Raw genomic sequence first — 13353 nt, forward strand, 5'->3', positions numbered from 1 at the left:
TTTTTACCTATACGCGATTAGCGCACATAAGTTATAAACAACACGAACAGAATATTGTAATACATACAAAAAAATAATAATAATACTTTAATTATAGAGTTTTTTTTTTTAATGAATAATCGAATTTTTTGGCGAGACGTTCAAGCGTTTAAAAATTAATTATATATAATTTCAACACAAACACGTTAAACCTGAGAATCATTTTTGCGGTGAATAAATGAAGTATTAATAATTACGAAAAGAACAAAAACAAAAAAAAAACGGCAAATAGCAGCTGTACTTAAAATATTATTATTCTTCTGACACATGTGGCAGCCACCGCTTTGAATGGAATAGAAATGTTGTTTTATAAATGTTTCCTTAGTGTTATTAAAACGGAAGTATAATAATATAATATTATATAGTAGGTAATTACGACGGTAAACTGTCTGATACATGTCGACCCTAAAGGACACATTGTCGCATAATACTCGTATGAACCTCGATCGGCGATATTCGCAAGAAATACATTGTGTAGAGAATACAAATCATCGGCAATGCGATTAGTCGTTATCCAGCACTACAAGTTTAACGTGCACATCGTACAAATAATATCATTCCGGCATGCATTAATAACCGCAGAAAAATCATGGAAATTTATTTACGAGCGACGAAAAGTATATAATGATAAGTACCCATCGTACGGTTTAAACTTTGGTGGTACTACTATTATAATATGTGTATTGATATTATATTTATTTACATACATCGGATGTAAACTATAAAATTAAATTAAAATGTGAAACAAGTCGTTCTCGCGAGTAAGAATCGTTTTTATTTATTTTTATTGGACATTACGGCGCGAACCTACACACAAACAACGACCTCGAAATCCTTCTCCTCCTCGACTCGACCGCATGCTATTACAATATTGTGTTATACAGTTTCCACGATAATAATTAAATAATAACATTATTACGCGCGTATTTCGGATAAGGCCACAGAGAGAAAACGTGTACCTGCGCGACGCGCGCGGGCACGCCGCCCACCGCCGCCGTAGCACATTACTGCGGCGGACAATAAAAATAAAAATACGACGTTTCTTATTATGTCGGCGGTTGCCACTTGAGCGCCGGGGCGTTCGCACGGGGTTTTTATTATTATTATTATTATTCGTTTTTGTTTGATTGAACGGTCGCGTCTTGCGTTCTTCCTTTTGTGACGGCGGCGACCGGACCGACGCACAACAATAATAATAATAATCTTATAATAAAACCCGACCGACGACTTCACCAGAAGGTAGGTACCTACAACACTCTATATCTATGCCGATCTCTTAACGACGTCGACGACGGATTGTTTTCACGATTCGGTTGTTTAGGCGGTGTGCAAAACACTGCCGCCGCTGGTAAAACGCCGACCGGACCGCGGTAGCCTCATCGTCGTCGATCGAGTTTTTCCGTAACATTGCGTTTTCAATTGTGGTTTGCCATTTTTCGGTCCTCGTCTTTCATGGACCGAATACAATAATAATGATATATAAGCCGATGAGAACTGACACGGTCCGTACGCCGTCGTAATCGATTTGTCAGTGTATACGCACTTTATATAATACGCATAAATACACGTTACCGCCATCGTCGTGTCGTATGAAAAAACCGATTATCCCGTATTATGTATTTTATTCTTATTAAATTTATTTTTCCTCCGACCACTAACGGTTTACGCGTCGTCTCACACACACAGTGCTGTAGGTACCTACTATATATAATACAAAGATACACGTAGACATTATTAATATTATTAAACGAGACGTATATACAGCCGCATTCCTAATTATTATACAATATACGTAATGTAATATTAATAGTAATAATAATACATAATATAGTTGTCGGATATTTAATAATAATCGATACTTGAGCGCGCGCGCGTTGATCGTGGTATAATAATGTGGTATCGGCGGTAGTGGTACGGTGACGATGGCGTGTATGGTCTTTGGGGGTCATAAACGGGTTATGATTCCGTGTGAGGTCTTGCGGACCCCTCAACCCGTCGTCCCATCATCTTCGTCATCGTCCTAGTTCGGCCGACCGCCGCACAATCATCCCGAAAAGCCCCGCGTATGTCAGCCGATCGGTGGGAACGCTGCGGCGGCGACGGTGGCGTTTGACAGGTTACAACTAGCTTTGGTGGTTAATGATGATGTTGTTATATAGCGCCACAAGGACGACTCGCGCGATGGGATTCGGCGGCATCGTGGTATATACCTGTCACATAGATATAGAGGTACCTATATAATATAATATATATACACGCAACATCCATATAACAAAAACGGAACAACGACCAACGCCGCCACGGAGGAGGTCGCGTCGTCTCCGTCTGCTGATGTTGTTGTTGTTATTATTATTATTACTATTTTATTAATTTCTTCAGCTAGAGTGACAGCTATAGCAGCATCGGTGACGGAGGCAGAGTTTTTATATTATAATGACGATTTAATAAAGCCCGTTTATACCTTCACTGTCGCTGTCGCCGCCACAACCCCCACGGATCGTGAGAATATGTGCGGACCGCCTCACTAATACCTATATACAAACCACAATCTCCGGACTCGGTATTTTACCTACTGGTGCCGCTGACCACCGGTGTCTCCGCGAAAATATGTCAAAACGTGTTTTTGCAAAAGGCCGACAGATTTTACGAACAATTTTTTTTCGGAATCCTTTCGGCTTCAGGCGGTTGCTGCAGCTGTGTTGACAATGACACTCGAAATATTTCGAAATCCATTATTTAATCCGATTTGCGATATACGTACAATGTAATAATAATATTATATGTGTGTGTGTGTGTGTGTGTGTGTGTAAGTCTGTGTGCGCGACCGCGTAAACCTATATTGGTCCGTTTATAAACGGTAACCCGTCAAACGTATTTACGTAAAATACGTCGTCGAAAGGATTAAAAGTTCCACGCGAACTTATAACGGAAGGTTTTAATTTGATTAATTTTTTCCAAATACAAATTTGTTTTGATAACACTTCACGGGCGTGTTGAAATGTAACTATTATTAATATAATAAATATAAAAGAACATCAATAACACCGTATGATAAATACATTAAAAAACTACACGAATTTGAACTATTGTTTATGATTACACATAATATGCTATATTTTAGATGTATATATAAACTTTTTGTTCCTAAACTAAAATATTGCATTTATTAATCACGAATTTTCTAAAAAGAGTATTGCCAAGAAACGAAAAGCTATATTTATGCGTATTGCATCATTAAACCTACAAGAAAATGTATTTATTATACTAACAAACACACATGTATACGTCTTATTGTACATTATATATATTATTATACTTGATTATTAAAAAATACTTCTTTTAAAATTACATTATTTATAATAAACGGTTTTTGGAGACTTTCAAAAACAGGTAGTCAATAGTTTTCCAAATTCCAGCACTTTTACTTAATGTTTAGGATTTATTGTTATAAGGTTTAAAAAATGGCCAAGGAATACAATGTTTACAACAACAAAAAGATAATGCATACAATAGACATTTCAGATTTATTGTTATACCCATAAATCGTTTTAAGTATATCTCTTTTTGTTATTTTTCAATTGACATTAGAGTGCTTTCATTAAAAAGCAATATAATATAATATATACCTCATACCTACTGCGGTTTTGCATCTGAAGATTTTTTTCTACGAAAATCGATCAAATAAAAGTGAAATGTATATAGGTAGAGGTCTTTAATCCCAATTCGACATGCTCAAAGGTCAGGTTAATTCGTAAAGCAATACTTACAACAATATACTAAACAGAGGTAATTCTGTTAAATACTTGTCATGTATACCAACATTTTTCACGTGTTTTTTTTTAACCAGCCTACCTAAACTACCACCTAGTAACTTGTATTATAATAAAGGACTATTGCTTTTTTTTATTATTCACACTGTTTCGTCTATTTTGAAGTTCGTAATTCTAAAACGTTCTCAAACCATGTTTATCGACATATTATTTGCAAATAATATGAAACGCACATAAATATATATCTATCACTGTACTTATGACTCAATACACACGTGCCTTCCCGTACTCTATAGCTTGGTGGCGCCTAAGTCATGATCGTTGTATATTTTAGAGTAGGTATAAAATATTATCAACTATAATAACCATTATAATACCTAAGTTGCGGCGGCTAAGGATTTGAGTAGGCGCGCGTAGGACGAACGCCATCGCGGATGCGCGTTGGCGAAACTGGTCTCCGCCGCAATGTACTTGTACACACGTAATAATATTATTATATACCATAATATTGCATTATTATAGGTATTCACGTTGTGCAACTGACGACGCGTTATAGTAATAATATTACACGCTGCAACAAAACGGCCGATATCACCAACAACCAAATATATTAATATAGGAAACGTGACTTCCTTCTGTCGTAGTATTATAATATATGATATTATGTTTGATACATAATACATAATATAATGTACAATATACGTTTCGTATACATATTATACCTGACCTAACCGCGATATCGTTGTATCGGTTTATGATAAAACAAAAACAAAAAAGGGTTATGTGAGCGCTGCAACACGAACGCGCGATCGCAACCGACCCGCGACCCACCCTCTTAGTAGACAATTTGGTACACCTATTATACGTATATGAGTATAAATGATTATAATATACGTGTTTACTGTTTACCACACACAGGACCAAATCAATCAAAACGCGCGGCGTTCGATCGATTTGTCAGGGCGATCGATCGTCGACTTTGTGACTAAGTGGACTCCGTGAATATCGGGAAATAAGGGGGTACGGACAAAGGCCAAGAGATAATATAACGCTCCGGACGGCGTCAGGGATTTCTTCGATCAGAGAGAAAGAGAGAGAATGACAGAGAACTATGAAAATAAAATAAAATCGTTCCGACGAATACTATATAATATACCTATGTATACAATCATGTCTATAATATATTATTGGATATATACGATACGATATATTATATTATATTATATTATGTATATATTATATATATTATTATAATGTACGACGATAACTGTTGGAGGATTTTGTAGCCCGGGCCGGCCTGCACAGATCGGTATCTCGTCCAGACCGCTAATGACGCCATACGCGCGCGTTTAGATAATCTTATTATATTGTTATAATGCGAGTGTGTGCGTGTATGTATACGACTAGAAGCACGCACACACGGCGTATACCCGACGAATCTTTATTAGCGCCGCCGCCGTCGAGACCACCTACACTACTGACGATATATAAATATAATATGTGTTATATCGTATACACTATACGTAATATATAATAGGACGACCGTGTGTCACCTCCGAGATGGGCAATTAATAATCCGATTTCGATTAATATATATGGGTACCTCGCCCGCGCGCGTCGGTGTCGAGGGTTGTTGCGGTCGTCGTCATCGTTCTCGTTAAAACAAACCGAAAAAAAACGTATGCTCAATAATATTATTGACGTCGTAATTTTGATTATAAAAAAAAAAAGAAGAAATCCATTCCTACATAATATATAAACATTATGGGTAGACTGCGGTGTAGGCGTAACTAGGTCTTTAAGTTAGTTTAAATAGTGTCCTAACATTTTTTAATAGAAAATTCAGTGCAATGACAGAATCGTCCTAATACGGTTTAGACACTTAATATTATTAAATACTTTTTTTTGTGATGGTTATTTATACCGAATCTATTAGAAATTGAACCAAACAATATTATGTAAGTATACACACATATTTAGCCGAAAAAAATCAGGGTAGGGTTCAAACGACTGTGCCCCAATAGTTATGCCTATTGTATATTACGTAGAGATACAAAAAAAATAAAGAGAGCTTTGAGATTGAGGCAAGGTGAAAATTGCTGGTCTTCAGGGTCTCTAATACAATCTCAACGGTAGCAGTAGCAGCAGCAGCATCGGCGGCGATCGCGCGGGCTCCATTCCGCCGCTGTCGACCGGAAACATGCCCAGACGCCGGCACTCTGGCAGCGTGTCAACATACCGCGACGTCTAGTGCCTAACCCTCTGTACGGTCGCCGTGAACGCCGCCGCGTCTAGCCCACGCGGCCGCCAACTTTAGCCCACATTGTCGCCGCGATGCCGTTTCCAATTTCTTCTCTCTCCTGCAGCGCCGTCGTCGCCACCGATGGTCTGCTCGCACTACCGCAACTACACGTCGCGTGACCTATCGCTTTAGCCGCTGGCGTGACTCGCGCGGTCTTTCGTCACGACTATGCGAATTATAACAAGAAGATGGATACAACGTACACGACGAATGACGATATTATTATGGAAACTCTAATGAGTAATGACAAATATAACGAAAAAAAAACGTAATCAAATCACGCGGAATCACGATATAATATATTATATATATATGCGAACAAATAATATGATATTCAAGTACGACATCGAGCGGGACGTTGATATAATAATATTACGATAATATATCACTATCATGTACATAATATGAAGATAAATTGTATTTAAGAAAATTTACTCACGTGTAGTTGACGAAAGGCATACGGAGACTAGCAGGAGGAAATTGAACATGGTGAACGTGGCGGCGCGGTGCAGGCTTTGTGGCGACCCGCCGCCGCCTTGCCGCCTTACTGCTTCTTCGGATTCCGCTGTGCGTCTCCGACCTGTTAGCAAAAACACAAACACATTAATTCATTACACGTCACTCGCGTATTATGACGAAACATCAGTTTTAATTTGTTGATATTAGATTAGATGATATTAAATAATAACATCGTGGTAGTACAATATACACATGTAAACATATTATATAACAAATGTAAACTTTCAAGCCATCGAAATCGAGAGACGATGATGGGTATAGGCTGTAGGTATATAAATATATAAAATACAGACGCGCGCGCAAAGATATTAATATAATATAATATATAATATATTATATTATGGTGCGCGGTAGCCTCTGGCGATGTTTTTAAAGATACGTCGAATTAACCGAGTGAAGATAATTGAGGTGCCCGCCGCCACCGTTGCTTTGGATTACACCACACTTCCTTTTTATGCTCATTGTCAGTGAAAGCATGTATAATATAATATTATTAAACATCAGGTTTTTATCGGAAACGTCACGCTCGTAAATGATTATCACAGTTTGTAAGTACTGATATTAAATTATAAATTATAAATTATAATATACAACGCCGCCGCCGCCGCCGAAAACGTCATCGATACGCATTTTTCTCGTCTCTCGGAGAGCCAGCCATATGACGATGGGAAAGGGAGGGGGGCGATTTACTTTTCGTTTATTATTATATTATATTGTTTTCTTTCTACCTGCATCGGTGCGGAGAACAAACGTGAAAACTTGGAGATATTGACCGGACGCATACTAGCGTGATTTCCACGAGTTTTCTGGGTCGGTAACACGACGACGACGTCAACACGCGTCGTCGTCATTTAATGTAATATGGGTTATGAGCGCGGCATGGAATCCGGCATGAAATTTGCGCGCGTTCCGGTTTGCCTTCCAGATATATTATATTATTATCGCGTTCGGCGGTGCACTAAGAGTGTAAAATATCATATGCGTGTGTGTGTAGTGTATAACATCATATTATGTCCAACACTATAATACGTGTACCACTGGCAAATAGACGGGCACGTGATTACAATCGGGTCATAACAAGTCTACGGCCGACGCCGCGCACCGCCACCGATCGTGTGCCAACGCTTATATTAAGTCTTCGCACGGTACACTGTAATACTTTATTATTAGGTACATATATATTATACTTATTATTAAAATATTATATTATAGAATTCGATAGCTCTCTCCTCTCACCAAAGTCCGATACCGGTGTGTGCCGCATCTCTCGCTGCAGTTCGTTACACAACATTATTATTTCTAATATTCGATTTTATGATCCATCGATCTTTATCACGCCAAGTCTAGAACAAAATACCGAATGTACTCCAGATTTTGAAAAGATTTACCAACGGTGGCAGTTGAGAGAGGCGTCTCCGAGCCGGAGAAGCTATAGGAGACATTGAACGGTATTCGTCGGGGATAAAAAAAAACCCAAGTCTACTTCCTTTTGTTTCTTTTTACCCCCACAGCGGCTGTTGGTTGTTTTGTACGGATTCGTTATATAGGAAAATAACATGGTTATAATACGCACATGCACATAGGTATATTTACACACTTACACACGTATAAATACAGTTGTATATACGCGCACACAAACGCACACACAATATCGAAGATGAAAAATGGTGACGGACGACAGCTGTCTTGCGTGGGAAATTAAATACCTGAGGAAAGGAAGGTTAATTGACCCTGGCCAAAGGTGCAACGAACCCCCACCACCACCATGGCAGCTATCACACAAGCACTATGACAACAACGCATTGCAATATAATAATAATAATAGGTATAGATAAAATACATAATGAATACACAATGCCGCGACTACGCGGATAAAAACACTGCAAATGATTATTTGGCGGGTTATTTTGGACCTATCCCCCAGAGTCTGCACACCACTTTAATATAAATATATATATTATATAATCGCATATTGTTCGTCCCACAGACTAAGATAGTCGTGACGACACGGTCCGGTTGACAATTTCAGTAATATAGTAATGGTGCGCCGAGTTCATCTTTTGCCTAGTGTTTTGTTGCAGTTGTACTTTTTTATATTTTTTTATATTTTTTTTTAATAATAATACAGATGTATTTACGAATCCTTTCTATGTATATACATATATTTTTTTATATTTATTTATTTTTGGTTCACCATCCGTGACGTTACCGCCGATGGACCTGCCAGTGGCACAGCAACGGCAGTGGCAGTTCTTGTCCCGCGACCCGTACCGGTTAGCTCTCATAGTTTGATTTAAAATATAGACACGGCGAGAGAGACAGAATAAACGCAGAAGTCGTATTATATATTCACACAATCTAGCGACAACGATGAAACAAAAAGGACCATTTTATTTACAAAAAAATAGTCGAGGTCAATAGTCTTTTTCAAACTTTAAAAATCGTGCAATTATTTAATTTGAAAATACTAGCGTTTACATTCGTTTAGCACACATCACGTACTTATAATAAACACACAGTGGAAACATGTCATAAATAAGAACTAATAATTCTCTCGGTTGTACCATTGATTGGCTGCGTTGGAGGTCCGTTGACCTTGAACCCGTTCCACCGAGAAGTCTTCCTTTAACAGAATTTCCTATTTAATCGCCGTGTCCATTGTAAAGCTGTTTAACGTTGCTATTTTTTTTTAATATGGCTCCTTCTCTCTCTCTCTCTCTCTTCGTTGTAAACTTTACTAATCAATAAGTCATTAAAACACAAAAATGCATTAAAATAACATATTGTGCCATTATTTATTTTCTCCAATTGCTACATACTCGCACATCCTATATACAACTATATAATACATATTATTCACATCCGATTCGATTGTAAATTCATACACTTGTTTAAACATTTTTAAATTAGTATTTATAAAAACAAGAGGAATAGTTTAAACAGCACAAAACCTATTGTCGAAAATGCATTCTAAATCGAGAGTCCGTAATCGGAAATCGCGAGACTACGTGCTTAGCTGTTGATTAAAGCTTTCATTGTCAAAACATTTTGTGTACCGGATACTTCACATAAAATTTAAGTGCAATAATAACTATAATATGAATCTTGTCTTAATGATTCATGATGGTAGATACCGGATATATTTTTAAATTTTTGTTAAGCTGGTCATACTTATTCATATTATTATACATAATATTTGACAAATATTGCCATCAAATGAAAAATAAAATAATTTATGAATTACAATACAAAAATTAGTTTTGAAATAATAACGTAAAAGTTTAATTCTTATTTCTTGTTATTCTTTTTAACTCACACGTATGCTTCGAAAATATTGCCAATTGTTTATTATTGATCCCTTAGTACCGAACCATTTCATTCGATAAAAACATAATTTCTATTCATAATATAGTATATTACAATGGATATCATAACGGCATTTATTGAATATTTTGAAGAGATTAAACAAACTGTTTACACATTTAGTTTTTATGAAATTAATTACCATTTTTAGCTGTAATAATATGAATTTCAATTGTAAACTTTCTAAAACTAAAAAAGATATACAAAATTCCAAGAATTTTTTATTCTGTAATACTTTACGTTAATTTACGCAGGACATATACGAGTTTATGACATAATATTATTATGAATCACATGACGCATAAAATTCATGAAGATTTTTCTTAAACATATTAGCAATCAACATGTAACTTACTTATCTTGAACAATTTAGAAATAACCTTGGCATGTGAAAATGTACGTTAAATTATACATATATTACATAGTTTTCTAACACTATTTAGATAAACAGATGTGACCTATACATTTCAAGTGTACTGCATATATGTTCATAATTAAGCTAGATATCAATAGATCTAATTACGGGGACGCAAAAATACTTTCTCCACGGGAATAATAAAATGTCTAGCAATGCGGAAATCAGCCAGTGAATCATGTATGTGTGTGCCAACAAAAATTTTAAAACACCAGAATATACTTTACAAATGGCTATTGTTTTAGGCCCTCCAAAAATGAAAAAACAACCCTTCTAGTAAAAAAATTTCCGGTCAAATTAGCCCCGTTCACATTAGAGTCGTTATTTGATTTCGGCGGTTCGTTTATTATTTTCGGTTGACATCATTGTTTTTCCCCTTGACACAGCATCACCCCATTACTTTATTATACGTGTGCAATAATATATGTATGTATAATGTATATAGGTGTATGCACTATACATATATAAATATATATATGTATGTACATATGTAGGTATTAACCAACCGAAGGCGGCTGGTATTTTACTGATATTGCTTCATAATAAATATTTCAATGAACGAAATATTATCCAAATCTAATGCAATAAACAATTTCTGTAAAAATACTTAAAATTTTATCGAGACAAGAAATATTGATAAAATTGCGGTTTATAAAAATAAATATGTTATCGGTTATCATGCGTGTTCAATTACTAACGTCGATTAAGGTACTTAAGACAGTTTGTATAATAGTGAATGGAAATAAAGCCCACTCAACGAAATATCTTAGCGAATAATAATAATAGTTTAAATAAAAAATGCATATTATGAATAAGTATTAACGGTACGTATATGTACGTCGAACAGAAAATGAAAATGCACACAACAGTACAAACACTATAATCTCCCACTCTCTTCATAATTAATTAAATTAGCAGCAGCGTGTTTATCAAAATAATGAATATTATGTGATTACCTGAATGCCTGGCGAGAAATAAATAAAAGCCAGAATACACCGTAGACCAACAGGAGCCTTGTGGCATATTACAATCCGTTTCGTTTTCGATTCGCTCTACCATTGTCGATTTTCGAAATCTTGTTATCTCGGTTCGGACTTAGGTTTCTCAGCGTCCTTTTCGACGTTCAGGAATTTAGTCCCGTGATAGTAAGAACGTGCTCTAACATCGTTTCAGACGGAATTACATCGTTAACGACAAACACGCAAACCTTACGCACTACATCACTGTACATACACCACTGATCGTGTTTTTGAGAACAGTAACACTATGTTATACTATATTAAATAGCATAAGATGACAGTAATACGAAAGTGTATAATATTGAAATGCCGGTGGAGTAAATTGACACTAAGTAAAAAAAATGCACCACTCACAAAGAACGGTATAATTTAACAAAATTAAACGTAGGGCAATATAATTCACTCACTATAAATTATAACAAAAAGTAAGTTAAAAAATGGTTTTAAAAAAAGGCAATTAAAAGAAAATTTTTGCGTTTTACAATTCATTAAAAAAAGCACACCAAATCACGATCGGAGACCACCGGCACACGTCTTCCGCAAAAACATACGTTTTCAAGAATAGCTCGTTTCGCTTGCACCACGACTTACCGAATCGGGGTTTTCACTCGGGCGTGAGGTGATAACAACAGAACCCAAATAGACCCGATTACGATGCACGACATATTTTTAATATAATTATTATACCACACATAGAATGTGTTACCGGCGCACGTGGGTGAGTGTGATAATAATTTTTAATAAATGAATAAGTAAATAAATATAATAATATCATACACGACACCTGAACTAGATAAGATTACGCGGACAGAGAGAGACGACGAACGACCGACCGAGCAACGAACCTTCGACTGACGTGCGTGCGTGTGTGTGTAGTCGTGTGTACAGGAGGGACGGTGCCACCGTCGCCACCGCCGTCGACGCAGCCAGCCGCCGGGCCAACCGGCTCACGACCGCCAACGACCGTGCCCGAACCGGATACGCGCCGCCGAGCCATGCCTCGTTTTTACTACCCGCACGCTACCGCACTGGTGGTTATGATATTATTATATTATTATACGTACACACATAAATCAACCCTTCAGGAATGTGCGAATCACCGGTAAATTATTATTACTATTCAAATATCTTACATAACATGAATTGTATAATCAAATTTGTATGGTATAAAAGTACACATCCTCGGAACTGTTTACTCTCTACTACAATGAGCGGCGTGTCAAATTATATTAGAGCATTATTATAAGTTACCCATAATATTGTGTTTTACTAACATCGTTTTAATTACTTTTGTATGACATTAATGTTATACTTAAACAATACAGTACAGTGTACATTATTATTAGTAATTTGTAATGGATATAAAAAATAGTATTTGTTAGAAGTTTTGAATTAATATATTATTTTTTTTTTAAATATTCTTAAGTTAAAAGGAAATATATAACTTTACTATATATGTCTTCAATATATTTTATAAAAGATTTATTTTACATAACATAGCATCACATTTTTAAAGCATAAAGGAAAAAAACCAAATAAATATTAGCATTATAATATACATAATTATATTTTACTTAAAACTAATAAAAAAATAATAAACTAAAAAAATATCTAGGTATAATCTAGAACAAAAGTAACTCGTTAAGTTGAAAGTTAATAAAAAAATGTAATTCGTTAGCTATTAGGAAACCTCAATTAAAATTGACTTAACTTTTTAACTGGTTAATGTTCCCGCCTAGTGTATACTTAAACGAGTATAATCTATACGAATAACGTTTGAAAAATACAATATGATAACAAATCGTTTCGTTCATAGAGGCGCGAACGCGCCCAATAAACGACGATTAGTTGTATCAAGTTTTACTAAAACATAATTAATAACTGTTGTCATTACATGTACGATAAAATTAAAATCATTTTATATAT

General features: G+C 35.9%; 1 protein-coding gene across 3 annotated transcripts in view; it reads right to left on the bottom strand.

Annotated features, from left to right (window-relative positions):
- The window catches only part of LOC112596168 (protein spitz-like), a 58976-nt gene that overhangs the window by 24418 nt on the left and 21205 nt on the right, over nt 1-13353 (bottom strand). For 2 of the 3 annotated variants that reach the window (XM_025341664.1, XM_025341676.1), the window contains exon 2: nt 6551-6691. In XM_025341664.1, coding sequence (XP_025197449.1) covers nt 6551-6691 — 141 coding nt within the window. Of the gene's footprint in view, nt 1-6550; nt 6692-11364; nt 12303-13353 lie in introns of those variants that run through there. The other variant, XM_025341671.1, reaches the window with a different exon arrangement.

This window comes from Melanaphis sacchari, unplaced genomic scaffold (genome assembly GCF_002803265.2).
Source record: "Melanaphis sacchari strain LSU unplaced genomic scaffold, SCAv2.0 Contig0_pilon_pilon, whole genome shotgun sequence".
Taxonomy (NCBI): domain Eukaryota; kingdom Metazoa; phylum Arthropoda; class Insecta; order Hemiptera; family Aphididae; genus Melanaphis; species Melanaphis sacchari.